This window comes from Antennarius striatus, chromosome 17 (assembly GCF_040054535.1).
Source record: "Antennarius striatus isolate MH-2024 chromosome 17, ASM4005453v1, whole genome shotgun sequence".
Classification (NCBI taxonomy): Eukaryota; Metazoa; Chordata; class Actinopteri; order Lophiiformes; family Antennariidae; genus Antennarius; species Antennarius striatus.
In genome coordinates, this window is record NC_090792.1 from 8,378,038 (window position 1) to 8,392,895 (window position 14,858).

At 39.6% G+C, this 14,858-nt stretch overlaps 1 protein-coding gene across 1 annotated transcript in view; it reads left to right on the plus strand.

Annotated features, from left to right (window-relative positions):
* dlgap2a (discs, large (Drosophila) homolog-associated protein 2a) overlaps nucleotides 1-14,858 on the plus strand; it is a 45,822-nt gene that overhangs the window by 14,711 nt on the left and 16,253 nt on the right. The window contains exons 3-6 of the mRNA XM_068338914.1: nucleotides 2,974-3,042; nucleotides 4,107-4,257; nucleotides 6,170-6,386; nucleotides 14,662-14,721. Of these exons, the coding sequence (XP_068195015.1) occupies nucleotides 2,974-3,042; nucleotides 4,107-4,257; nucleotides 6,170-6,386; nucleotides 14,662-14,721 (497 nt within the window). The remainder of the gene's footprint in view (nucleotides 1-2,973; nucleotides 3,043-4,106; nucleotides 4,258-6,169; nucleotides 6,387-14,661; nucleotides 14,722-14,858) is intronic.

Genomic DNA, 14,858 nt, shown 5'->3' on the forward strand with positions numbered 1-14,858 from the left:
AAGATGCTATCAGTGCTCACTGGTTTACTGAAGTAGCATTCACAAAAGGGGGTTGATTGTTGGTAATATTTGGCACGTTTTTGCTTAAAAAACTCCAGCGAATTATCAGCGTGATTGGGGTGTAATGTCTTTAAGTGGTATCTCAATTTATTTGACTTCATGCTGTCTGCTGCCACCATTTTTAAGCACTCTAAACACCCCGGTCTGTAGTCACAATGAAGCCCCGCGCTACAGACGCTTTGTCAGTTCCTCGTCTTAGCTTTGGGTCAACTTGCTTTTGTCTCATTATCTTCGTCCCTCTCCGCCTATCTTTTCATCCCTTTTAAAAAAAATGTTCATACGCCACAGAGCTAATATACTCCCTGTGAACACCTCACATGAGAGCGCCACTGCTACCACTGCTACCTACTGTAGTGGTGCAATGCCCCCCGTGGCATTGCACCGTGCCCCCCTAGGGGGACCAACCCCACTATTTGAGAAGCGCTGCTCTACATGAAATTGTACCAAAGGGTGAGCACCAATTTCACTCCAACATTTTTATCCACCCATTTCAGCAGATATTCTTGACTATATCTCACTCTGAAAGTATTACCAAGCTCACACAGAAGCTCCCACCTGTGTCTTTTTTAAATTTCTCCCATCGTTAGATGAGAAATGAGCCTGTTTTCATTTTTTCTATTTTTGTTAATATTGTTCTGGGATCCATATTTGTTTCTTTTTTAAGTCCGCGCGTAAGAGGCGCCAGGGATGTGAGTGCTGCCTGACGTGAGAGCTTTCATGCTGTTATTGTTCACGAGGCTCGGCTCGATGGAACTAGATTGGATTCAATGCAGACATGACGTCAGATGAATTTCGGTGCTGCTAGTAGCAATTTGACGTCCCGTGGGGGCCTTCAGATGAACCAAACATAATTTTGACGGCAGCAGCTCCCTGAAGCAAATCATGTCAAAGTGAGAATAGAATGTCAGGTTTTACCAACGTCACCTCCATCTCCAACTTTACCTTTTAAAGCTCTCTGTCAACCTTGTGTTTGACATGACTGTCTCATAGTTCATCACACCAGAGATGGAACAGCTCGTGTCCTAGAAACAAAGTTAGATGTCACAAATTTTTTAAATGAATAACCACTCACCCGCCCCAACAACCCCCACTTCAACCTTACCCTTGGGTCCTGTACATCCTGCAAGCTGCAAAGCTGCACTATGATAAATTGAGTATGAGTCAGCTTTTTTTGTGCCAAAGATGTTAAAAAGAATGTATTAATGATGATGGAAATTGAATGACATGTGGAAAATTTTTCATTTCTAATGGCATAATGTGTCACTGAGTCAGTAATAATATGTCACACGCGATAACAGGTTGTAATTGACTTGCATGCACAGAAGCATATCAGTAATTAACTTTCTTATCTGATAACTTGTCTTTTTAAGATGGTTGTGTCCCAGTGTTTCAACACCACAAGCGAGTCAATCCCATTAGTTTTTGCAGATCATAAATACCTCATTTGTTTGCCCACCTTCCATTATTAGCTTTTTGAGACACCACAATTCATCAAAGTTAAAACTCGTAAAGCTTTCAATAATTCCTGATTCAACATGATATAATTGCCTGTGCAGATAACATTGGCTGTGAGTGTTTTTCCCCAGATTGAGGTCAAATCAGAATAGCAGTTCATTGATTTGTAGCTGCGTGGATTTTTTTTTAATCAACAGGTTTTGCCTGTTTGCAATTTTAAAAGAACATTTTGTTTCCTGTTACTTCTTAAGAATTACGATTCTAAACGTAGGTCATAATCTTTTGCCACATGAAAGGATAAAAACCTGAGAAAGAGTTGTGTCTGCTATGGTTGTGAAGAGTACTGACCTTTTTTAAAATATATTACCCCTTCTCGGTGTTTCCTTAGCAAGGCCAGATTCAATGTAATATAACTATTCTCTTTAAGGATTTTTTGCACATTTTATTTGTCATGAGGGAAAGATAAAATGATTTCCACATTCTGGACAGGCAGATATTAAAGTCCCAAATTCAACCTTGTCATCTGACTGTCATGGCTTTATTCCTGTCCGTACATACTGAACAATAATAACACAGACAAATTCTGTTTTGCCCTTGTTTGTGTCCTTCTCTTAAATCAACTTATTTGAAACTTTCCTGTAAACATAAGCTGACAACATGTAGAGTCCAGGCTTTACTTCTTCCCACACACAAGGAGAGATTTTGCAAACAGTATCAAAGACGTGTGAGATACCCATCTTGCTTTCATATTGGCCAACAATGGATGCCCATTAGTAGGATTCAGAGACACTGCAGGACACCTGCTCTGACAATAGATGTTTAAGGACCAAGATATTCTCAAACTACCTTCCTTCACTTAACTATCTGAATAAACATCTGTTCAAGTGGGGAAATGATGCAGTATGCCTAGGTGTAGCCTCAGCCAATGAGACTGTGTCTGATGTCAGCTCAAAAGCTCTACTGGCTTTAATGCTCAGAGAAGGATGCTAGGTAGTTCTATTTTGTTGTACTCATTCAGTTCAATTAACTAAATCTAATTATCCACATGGTGAAAGAATGCTGGTTTTATGATGTAGTGTGATTGTTATGTGTGCAGCACTTCATCATCAACTGCTTTGTTCTAATTTTTTCATTAGTGCTGGTGGACTGGGCATGTGTGTCATAACACACTCCTCATTAAGTCTTTTCATTTCTAAGTTAATGCCTAGATCAAGGCAAGTCTGTATAAGTGTAACTGTACCATTCTCACACTTTTTGCATTACTGGAGGGCCATGCTGGTCATGTTGTATCACCTTAATGTTTGCAGCATTTGGTGAAAGCTTCAAACATTCAATTCACCATATTGTAAACCCATACAGATCCAGCTACACTGGACCTGTGCCCAGTGACATCACATTCATCAGACCAACCCCCCCACTTGTGGGACCCAGTAACTCTGTTTTCTCTTCTACCCGCAGCTCTTACCGCCTGGATAAAATCAACAGTGACATGTGTAACTACATCACCAATTTTGCTGCAGACTTAAGGTGAATACAGGCTTAGCGGCCCCCTCCTCCCCTCCCCTTACCTCTCTGTTGCTGCCACGTTGCAGTGGTCGGACACCAGAGCCAGCTGGCTCGCTGCCCTGCTGACATCCCCAATACGGACACCTTACAGAGCAAACACTCAAGGCTAGTCAATGAGAGGTCACCTGGGTCAAGCTGTTCATACTGGGAAAGCCTAATGCATTCTTATACACAGCAGAGATATTATTTGATCCACTGCTATTCCCAAACATCTTTGCGTAAAATATTGAAAGTTAAGCAGTGTGGTGGAGGAGTGATTGTTACTAAAAATACTGCAACTTTATAAATCATACATTTTGCTTTAACCATTCCAAATAGTTTCAACATTCAGAACTTGAATTCTTTTTTTCCTGCTATAAAATGTTTAGATGGATGGATACTGTAAATGCCTACAGCTTTGATACAGCATGACAGGATGGATTGGAGGTTTTTTAAATCGCTCTGACATTTTCATCACTGCCAAACACCGACGTTTATCTCAATAGAAAGTCGAGAAATTGCTTACTCATCCCTGCCTGTTATTAGAAGATCCACCTCATTTTGTTTTCTCAAGGCACCTTGTTTCTATATTTTCCTATCAGTCTCTCCAGCAGACTTCAAACAGACTTGGGTTTCTGAGCATCACTCTTGTGCTGCTGGAGTAGCACATTTAATTGACCTGCTTGACACAGGATGCTGTCTGAAGTGCTTGCTCACTAACTAGCCTCTGATTTGCATTTCCCTCATTTCCTACCATTGATTGGATGTTTCAGCAAAGCAGAAATCAAACTACCCTTTTTAAGGACACTGGTGAACACATCGGTGAAGTGAGCGAGAGAAGAAAGAGAGACACAATGTCATACCCAGCCTCCTTATCAAGTTTCGCAGTGAACGCCCACTGTTTCTAATTAATTTAATTATTTTTGTCATCGTGTTCCACCTGTAGCCATTAGTCAAACTTGTTTCCTTCAATTGGCTTGCGTAAGGAATCATTACCAGTGCTAGAGTCGCACTCCTTACCTACTTCTCTCTTTCTTTCTGATCAGTAAGAGCTACCACTTACAAGCCGCCAGAGACATGCACCCGAGCATTGCCCTGGATCCCTCTACCAACTACAACTCACCAAAGTTTCGCTCCAGGAACCAGAGCTATATGCGGGCTGTCAGCACCCTCAGCCAAGCTAGCTGTGTTAGCCAGGTGAGCCAGGTGAGTCTGGACCTTTCTTTGCCTGTCTTATTAGGAAGGAATTTTGATTATTTTTTACAGTAGAGACAATTGTTTCTTGCAGTGGATGCTGAAGGAAGCAAAGCGAGCTACCAAAACATTTAATTGAGTAATTTGTCCATAGATTTGTTCGACCTCAGTTAAACACTGTTCAGATTCAATCTAATAGATCATTTAGCTGTTTGTTTGTTTTTCAGAACATTATTTAATGTGTAATTATTTTTGTACAGTGGTACCTCTACTTACGAAATTAATTGGTTCCGGAAGAAATTACATAAGTAGAAAATTACGTAAGTAGAGACGTGTTTTCAATGAAAATGCCCTAATCCGTTCCAAGCCCCGAAAAATCGGACATAAATGTTTTATAAAGCATAAAAATGCATCAAAACATGTAACAAATACATGTTACAATTAGATTATTGCACAATAAATGAGAGTTGTGCATAACGTAAAAATCGTAGAATAGAGTAAAGAATAATAATGATGGTCATTTACCTTTTAACTGCTGTCCCCATTGTTTTTTGTCCTCTTTGGTTCATGTGCTCCTATCTCACGATGCTGAACAACAGAGTGAATTCCAGTCCTCCTTTTGAACTTCTCCAACCACCCACGTGATGCCTTAAACTCCTTAAACTTCCTTTTGTTTTAATAACGTGTTGACTGTAGATACATTACGGCCATATTCTTTGGTGAGATCAACCAAACGCATCCCTTTCTCATGCTTTTCTATGATCTCTTGCTTTGTTTGTATGGACAAAAAAACTCTTTTCTTCGTCTTTTCTTTTCCTCTTTTCTCCGTCACTTTCTAGGGGTCCATAGCGAATACGTACTCGAAAAGTTATTATATTTGCGTAAAACTATCAGACTACCTGACGGGTCGAGTGCCAAATGCCGAAGACACTCCATAAGCACCGATCTAGCTCCACACAGAGGTGGAGTGGCATCCCTCTTAGCCAATGGGATGCCAGGAAGATACGTAATAGGTAATAGCCAATGGCAGAGCAGCTATGAGAATGTTGCGTTCAGGAACCTGTGGGAGATTCGAGTATCAGCCAATACTGTGTTTTTACATTACGTAAGTCGAAATTTCTTTCGTAAGTAGAGGTAATATTTTCCTGCTGAGAAATTTTGTCAGTAGAAAATTTCGTAAGTAGAGACATTCGTAAGTAGAGGTATCACTGTACTTGTTCATTTAGATACATTAAAAACGGAAAGGCTTGGCTGCGACATCAATCTCTCTTTAAAGGGGTGTATTGATTTGTTAAATCTTAACTGAAGTCTTAAAATATCAATTTGTTGATAATACTAAATGGCATCAGATTGCCATCAAGATTTTTTGACTAAGTACGAAAATATTTCAAACAAGTCAGTTTCAAACAGAATGTGGATCCTATTCCTCTGCAACATGACACACAAAATGTTGTTGTTCTCATCTAAAACAAATCTTTTAGAGAAGACTCTCTGCCATAGTATCACTATGATTTCATGAGGATTACATTGCATCATTGGATTCAAAATTGGATTCAGTGTGCATCATTGCAGATGTTACTCTTCGAGAGAAGAGTAACATCTGCGAAAGAAACCAGCACAGAGAGTATCTAGCAGAGTATATACCAGCTCGGAAATAATTTCCAGGTAAAAATACCAAAATTAATAATGTGACATTATGAAAAAAATATTTAGTATTGATCTCTGTGTTCCACTGTCAATATTACAAGTGTACTTATTTGACTGAAATTGCAAGCCTTGTCTGCATTTCAAAAGGAACAGAGAAAGGGGAGAAAGGTTCCATAACAGACTAGCATATTTCCTTTGGATGAAGGAGAAAATATCTCCAATTGCTGAACAAACAAAGCCCATGGCATTTGGCTTTTGTTTCTCACAGATGAGTGAAACTGAAATAAATGGCCAGTTTGAGTCAGTGTGTGAGTCAGTCTTCAGCGAAGTGGAATCCCAGGCTATGGAGGCATTGGACCTGCCTGGCTGCTTCAGAACCAGGAGTCACAGCTACCTGCGAGCCATCCAGGCCGGATACTCTCAAGACGATGACTGCATCCCCCCCATGGCTTCCACTGTCACCTCCACCATCAGGTCGACTACAGGTGAGGACAAATGCATAAAGATTTACACAACCTGATGTATGGCATAGTAAATGTTGGTACTTTATTTGGACATACAAATCACCAAGCAAAGCTTGTATTGGTGTTAGTGTGTGTTAATAGATAGATGTAGTTCAGTTAATGAAAACTAGTTGTACCGTCAGTCAGCTTCATTTTCTTTGCATGAATCACTCTTGTATGTTTCCATTGTGTTTGATGGGCATATGATTACTGCAGTAACCACTTGTGAGCTATGCTACTGTATTTTGGATGAAGTGCTTTGTCTGCTCATCCACTGGATTCATCAGAGAGTAAAGCTATGAACCCTATTGAAAACCACAAATGGAAATTGTTTGAAATAAAAATCAGATATAAGGAAGGACATGATTTCTTATTCCCACTACTTTTTTGGATATTTGATTTTCTTTAAGATCCACGTAGTGACACATGTGAGCACACACATCTTCATTTGAAAGTGAGGAAATACATTGTGTAATTTCTGTATGCAAAGAATGCATTTTTAAATATTACAAGATATATGATAAAGATTTCTTTGCCTGAAAATTGTTCACCTCACTTGATTTTGTCTCTTTGTAAAGTTCATGTTTGCATGCAGTGAGATCACACTGCAGAAATGCACAATGTCTAGACCTGAATAATTAGTCATATAAAGCTGACTATGACTATTGTGATAAGCGTCACAGCCATTAGTCATATATAAATAACGTATGTAATCTCTTTATAGTAACCCCAAAACATACTTAGCTGACACATGTATTTATTTCTGATACTGAGCCTTAATAATTACTTGAAAACTGCTGATGGTTTGAACAATTCCAATGATTGCTGTATTCGTGGAGGAAATGATGTGCTCTTGTACAGAAGAATTTGGGAAGAAAAGAAGAAGTTTCCGGAGGAGAAATCTAAGTGGATCGCACCGCTTCCCACAGTAGATTCAGGAATTAACATCAACTGGACTACAATAGGGAGGGTTAGAGGTGTGGCCATCTGGAGATGTGTTTATGGTCAATTCTTCATACCTATAAATGTTACACTGCTTTCTCAGTAGACCCAACTTTATTTGCATCCTTAGGATGTAGGATTTGGTATGTAAAGGATTTCACCATTCTTTTGGACTTGGGGCAATTGGTGTTTTAAATCAGTCTGTCAAACTGATATTTTCAATAGGGTTCATACTATACTTCCTCTTTGATGGGAAATGGTTTGGAAGCTTTGCTCATCTTTGCCTCTTTTCATTGCACAAAGTACACATTTATTTACTTCAACTGAAAACAGAAGAGCATGCAAGGGTTGTTCTTACACATCATTTATTAGAATATTTTTCATTCTCTGTGATCTGTCCCAGGAGATAGGAGTCTCAGCTTTGTGCATTGAAAAGATGCGAAGAATGCATGCTACAAATTAAGGTTGAGAAGGCAGTGTAATCCTTAAACCCATAGGAAATGAGTCAAAATGGAGCTACTTTGTGTGTATTGCAGGGAATCTCAAAAAAGTTTTAAAATATTAAAGCTATTAGAATTATTAAAAATTTCACCATTTTATACATTATACATATATGGTATACAGATGAAGAAATTTTGGTTACAATATCTAGTTGTTTTCAATTTATTATAATTTGAAAGATATTATAATCTTATTTTGACTCATTGAATTCAGTGCATGTTTTTATGTTACTGCTTCGTAGCAATAGAAAGCACATTCTCTCCAGCTGTTCACACCTGTGGCCATATCACGGATACGAATTTACATTTGTCTTCCAGACAGAAATTATGTACAGGAAGACTCTTGTTTCCCTGACCAGGCCAGTGTACCAGAGGATTTGACAGACACTGCCCCTTTGGCTCACGATGATCTAGGCTGCCCCATCAGAAGAGACAGGATGTACCAAGAAAATATGGGGGCAACAGCCAAACCTCTGTCTGGACCACCTGTTTCTCCAAGTCTCTTCAGATCCCCCAGATCTAGTGCTCCAGAACGGCCTTCACCAACAGCCATACAGGCCAGTATTAAAGAGTCAGCTACTTTGGCTGCAGCTATCAGCATGCAGTGGAAGGAAGAGGTCTCAGCCATGCGTCGAGAACTTGCTGACCTCAGGAGGGACCTTTGTAAAGAGCTTCGTGCTTTTAACAGTAATTTCAACACTTTCACACAGCATTACAACACGTGGTCTCCCCAAGGTGGAAGTATGGCTACTGGACCTGATGTTGGTTTAGGTGAAGAGACAGGGACAGGGACAGGATTAAGGTCAGGTGTAAAGGTAGGGGTAGGTGTAAGGGCAGCTACGGAAGGACATGGAGCATCTGCAACAGATACAGGTGTAGGGGGTGCTAGAGAGAAGAAACCCCAGGTATCAAAAGTATCTGTGGGGACACAGGCAAGAAGCAAGGTACTGATTCGGCAAAGCACTGCAGACGCAGCTGTGAACTGTCCTGAGGAGAAAGAAGAAGTAAAAGCTGCCCGCAGGAATCTGCCAAAACAGCTCTCTATGGACCCAAGTATTCTTGCTTGTCCACAGTCAATGTATGTGGAAAGTGCCATTCCACTTTCTTTGGATCCAATACTTCCAGGCTGTTTGAGAGCAGTCAAACCAGAGCCATTTGACTTGCCTTCTGTCTGCACAAAATCTAAACCAAAACAAGAACCAGAGCTCCCCAATCAAAAAATTGTGAGTTCATCTGACGTGGTCACTGATGAGCTAGTCAGTGTAACTGGCGCTGCACCCGTTTCCTCAGAAACACCCCTTGAGAACCCCCAAAATGTAATGACAGGTGCAGACGAAATGTTAACAACACATCTAATAAATATAGACCAAGCTAGTGAATGTTATTCAGATACCGAACCGTCTCATCCTGATGGCCTGAAATCCTTTGAACTAACTGAAAAAGAGAGGATACAGCTACCATATCCAGTTCCTGTAGTTACTGTATCTCCACCAGAGGAACATGATTATGACATCACATCAGACTCGGAGTCTCCTGTCACAGTGGGGAAGCCACATCCAGTGTCTCAAGACCCTACTGCCGTGTCATTACCACAACAACAAGTGGAAGACATCATTCCTGCCAACCCCATACATTGTGATCCAGAACTACCAGACTCGCCCTTGGCATTCTCATCTGACTTCAGTACTCAAGGTTCATTCTCATTTTGTGAGGCACCCACAGTCAACACTGTTACATCATGTAACGTGCAGACAGAGATCAGTTGTCCATCTATCGTGGTGTCAGAGTACTTTGACTCAGATTCTCCTATAAGTCCAGCTGACAGTGAGCCATGTCCAGACCTCAACATCACCCCTCCAGACTGTGCTTCCAACCCTGCTTCAGAACAAATGACATCAGTCACAACATTTGCTTCCAACTCTGTTGAAACTCAAATCCATATTGATCCTGTGTCCCAAGACTCCGAGTGGCCACCCCTTCCTGAACCCCTTGATGCCACTCGCATATATCATGCGGATCTTGTCCACTTTGACTTAGTCATGCTGACGTCTCTAGACCAAGATGATCTTGATTCAGTATTCATGGATCCAGAACCAGAGCCTTTTGACCTGAGCGTTGACTCTCCATCTACTACAGAGGATTTAGATCCACCCATGTACCAATCATTTTCTCCCAGTTCCCCCATTAGTCCTGTTACCCCTGCCACTCAGCACACATTGGATCCTTCACAGTCAACAGAATCAGTCTGTTTGGATCAAGCTATAGAGTCACGTTTAGATCATATGTGTCACGATTTACCCTCAGAAGTGCATGAAGCTCCATTTCCACAGGTCACTGTCACAATATCCCCTCCTAGTTCAGTATCTCCTGATACATCCCTGGAAATGGACTTTGAACCTCCAAGACCAACCCAAGAGCCTCTTCCATGTAACACCGATCCTTCCTCATCGGAAGAATTTGAAGATATATCCTCAGAATACCTACCACACATGGAGCCAGATGATATGGTTTTAGAAACCCTGGAGTGTGTGACTGTATCCCAGGAGTATAGGGATCTTGTTGAAGGAGCGACATCAGGTAGTCAAGAGAGGTCCTCCAGTGAGCAGGCCTTTCTGTGGTACAGGTGGCAAAAGAGGAGTCAGAGATGGGAATCAATTCGCAGGAGTGCTAGTGTAGAACTCTGGAGTGGGAGATATGATTACAACAGTGCAGAAATCACATATGTATCCCTCACTCTGTGAATTCATGCCTCATACTCAGCAGACAAAATGTAGCTCAAAGTATATTTCATGATCCGTAGCTGCCAGTGCACACGACGACAATGTGCAGATCTAAATGACATTAGATCATTGACATTTGAAGCAAGGACTTCCTCATATACACAAAACTGCAGTAATATTCCACCTAAAAGGGATTTCAATAAACTGCAAAAACATGATGAACTCCTAGTGGTGACAAATACAGTGAACAATTTAGCTTCGAGAAGTATTATTAATTTACATTTTAAACTTTTTGAAGCTGTTGACTCCACTGATGTGAAATATCTTCCAGGACAGTACTGCTTATTTCAGTGTAACTTATTTATTTATTGAATATATTAATAATGAATGCTGTTATTCAATCATTGACTTGCATTAGGAGATATAACCCATCTCTTTCAAGAGAGTGTTTTAAAGCTCTGCTACAAACTGGACAAAATGACATGATGCATACAAGGTCTGACAATCCTTGCAGTGATGAAGAAAATTATTCTATCCTTGACTCATTTTCAGTTCTCTGTTCATTATCACTCTAGAGTGGAGTGCATAAAACTTGACAGTTATCATATAACTATAAGGACATACTGTTTACTATGTGAGCTGTTGGATGGACTCTGCATTTGCAAAACAAAAGGAACTGATGCTGTGAAATGATGTTTGCACAATCTTGGTTGGAGACAAAATACTGTACTGTTAATTTGTTTAATTTTTATTCAAATATATTCACAAAACAGTACAGTTTTGGTATGTAGCCTCTGTGTATACCCATACTTATGTTATGAATAAACACTTTGCTATCAAAAATACATTATATATGCATACATTTTGCTTGACAATAAATAATTGATCATCAACTCATTTAGACTTGTCTGAGGATTTGACCACAGTAAAACTGCAGGTTACGATTGAAGAGTTTATCACTCCACTCAGTGACATATTCCATCTGTATGGGCATTTAATGACAGTTGACAGAGGATGAGAATAGTACCTACTATATTTCCCTGCACAAATATTTTTTATAAGGTAATGGTGTGTATCATCGCTCTAATTTTCTGAAACTAATTTGAGGGGTTCAAAGGAAGCCTGTTGCATACTTATGAAACCAAAACAGGTCCAAAGAAGGTATGGCCATGGTTCTAACAAAAGCCCCTGCATCTCTGGTTGGTTGTCCTTCAGAAATTGAGAAAGGAGGATAGTTATGTGCTCACAAAGTCTCCACGTGGACTGTATTGTTATCAACCCCAATCCTCTGGGGTCAACAGAGCCTTCACCATGTCCAAAGGTTTCTATGTCCTGAATATGAATTTGTCAGTTTAATTCAATCTACATTTTTGATCCAAATATTGTCAAGCAATTTGAGTATGGAGTAGTATGAAGAAATTCAAAATCTTTTATATGGCCAGGAGGACCTGATCTTAATTCCCTAAATATATCCATACTGGGAAGCCCGTGTCCTTCTCCAAGGGCTCGGAACACTGCCCTTGAACATCACACCCTAGCCTGCCAGGGGTGTGTTTAACAACACCAGCTGGGAAAGAGTCACCTGACCTAGTGCACTCTATCTGCAAAGATTGTTCAGGTGTGTCCTCTCATAGAGAGGCCACTGCATCTCACAGGTGAACCATAGTCTGACCTACGAATGCTTCTGTGGGTACAAACCCAAGTTGTGGAGATCTCATTGCCTCACTGAAATGATAACAGTTCATACCGGAGGTTAGGTCCCCATTACTAGCTATGGCAGGTCTCTGGCTCACGATGCTTGGATGGTGTGTCCACTTTCCTCGGGCATATTTTTCTCTTCTTTCTACACTTATCTCTTATTCCAGCGGCAATAGCTTTGTTTTGTTGGGGTTTTTTTGTCGCTGTCTTCACTGTATAGTGTATGGACATAGTCATGCCACATGGAGGTGCACAGTGTGGCTTATACAATTTTTCATGTCAGCTGCCGTAAGGAATATGTAGCTGAATGGAGAGATTGCCTCAATACAATAGAGAAAAGGCCTTGTTGACAGGTGATATGGTACTGTAAGATATAATCTTAACGCTCAGGAATCATAGACTGACAATGTGCAACAACTGGGACATATGTGTTGTAATGCTGTCCGTTCTGTCCTTTAGAGGTGTACATCATGTGGCAATTTTTAAATATGTGTGTAACTGAATGATGGAAATCATATAGTAATGGTGCATGACAAATGGCCTCAATATTTTGTGTATTTCATATGCAGTGCCTCATTGTAAATATTTGGTTATATTCATGTTTTATTTTGATATTTAGTGCAACGACAGTCCCGTACATACCACAAAAGATGCAGAATTATTTTACCAGCAAAGAACAGTTACAAATCCAGGCAAATCACAAAATGTATCTGTGCTATCTGTCCAACTACTGGGACTGTATCTATGAAGTGTGTGCTCTAATAAAGTGCGCTGGAACTAAAAAAAATTTATGCTGAAAATCAGCGTGGACTAAAGACATTTATTTTACCGTGTGTTCGTGAAGATGTGCAAAAAAACTGTAAGTTTGTAAAACTGACGGAATCTGAAAAGTTAATTAGCATGTTGTTGTATCCTGTATGCTCAGTTAAATGATATAAATTCATCAGTCTTTTAATCCTAGATACCACCTATGCTCGACTTTTGTTTTACCTGATATGCATGACCTTATGTCTTTTCACAGTTAGTTAGAAAATTAATGGATCCAGTATTTAGTCATTTAATGAAGGAACGTGTAACACAGCTACTTTTCTTATTATAGATGTTGAAAGAGAAGGTCTGCTGTAAATGGGAAGTTGTCAAATTTTAATTTAAATAGTGGACCATGCAGACAAAATTGTACATACTCACTAATTGTCATTGAAGATGTCTTTTTCTAGGAACTTCTATAACAGGAATGAACTGAGCAGCACGTAAATTGCTTTCTGCTAACATCTTTCAGTTGAAGCAGGATACTGTAGTTAAATAGGATGGAAACCTACACTATGAAGAAATATTCAGTTCAAAGAAACCAGATACCACTGTCATAACTTAACTCACCTCATCAAGCACCTGCCATGTGCCTTATAAAGACAATTACTGGACATAAACCACGTGTCAATAATCACTTAAACTAAAAGTGAGCAGTGTAGTCAGCTTGACTTACATTACCTGCCAGCACTAACACTACATTCCATTTTTGTTATGGTTTTATGTTTTTGAACATAAAATCTTAGAGGTTTGAACTCTTAAATGTATGTAAAAATAAGAAAAGAAAAAGTAGAGGTTGAGAAGAGCTGATGCATTCAAGTAATAAGTGTGCACGAATGGCATTTAAAATATATATATAAATATATATAAATAATATATATATATATATGAACATAAAATCTTAGAGGTTTGAACTCTTAAATGTAAATACACCCATCATATTAAAAGGCAGATATTTCTCTAGTGGTACCTAAAAACACATCACCACATCACATTAAACTTTAACTTAAATGTCTCCACTTCCATTCATATCAGACCAACAATGTCAGCATTTGCCACTTTACTTCACATTAATCCTAAACCAAAGCACCACTTTAGAGCTTCACAGAAGTCAGCTTTCGTTTCAATTCCTGTGGTTATCGACTACTTGGACTCTGTTTTCTTCCTTCAGAAATGAGGGTAGAATTATCAGTTCAGGTGTAAAGTCATGTTTGGAGCAGGGTCACACACGTGTCACTGCATTAGTCTTCAATAAACATCAGTAATAACAGATAGAATAGCAGTTTCGGGAAATAAACATCAATGCTCATTACTTATTGTTAATATTTACCCCAACACCCTCAGTCAATTCCATGATTAATTTGAGTCAGCTGAAACATGGGCTTCCTAGTCAGTGTGCATCACAATGATTTGTTTAGTCTTTACTGTGATTCTTTCCACAGGGTTTAATTTGTTTTACATCCTACCATGCAGGATGGACTTCATCATGGTCCCTCAACCTGTATGTACCTTGTGTGATGTAAACAGATTATTTCATTTGGGCCCATAAGCCCACTTTTCCAAATATCCACCCTGCTCTCTTGTTTTCAGGGATCCAACTCTGCCTCCCCTCCACTTTCAGCATTGATCGGGCTCCACATCAAACCCCAGGTAATCACCTGGGTAATGCTCCATTGTTCCATGTTAGCATGAAGAATATTACTGTAATCAAGCACAAAACTGTTTAATGGCAAGTTAGTTGAATATCTGCTATTCTTAACACAATCACAGCCAAAGCAAGTAAACAT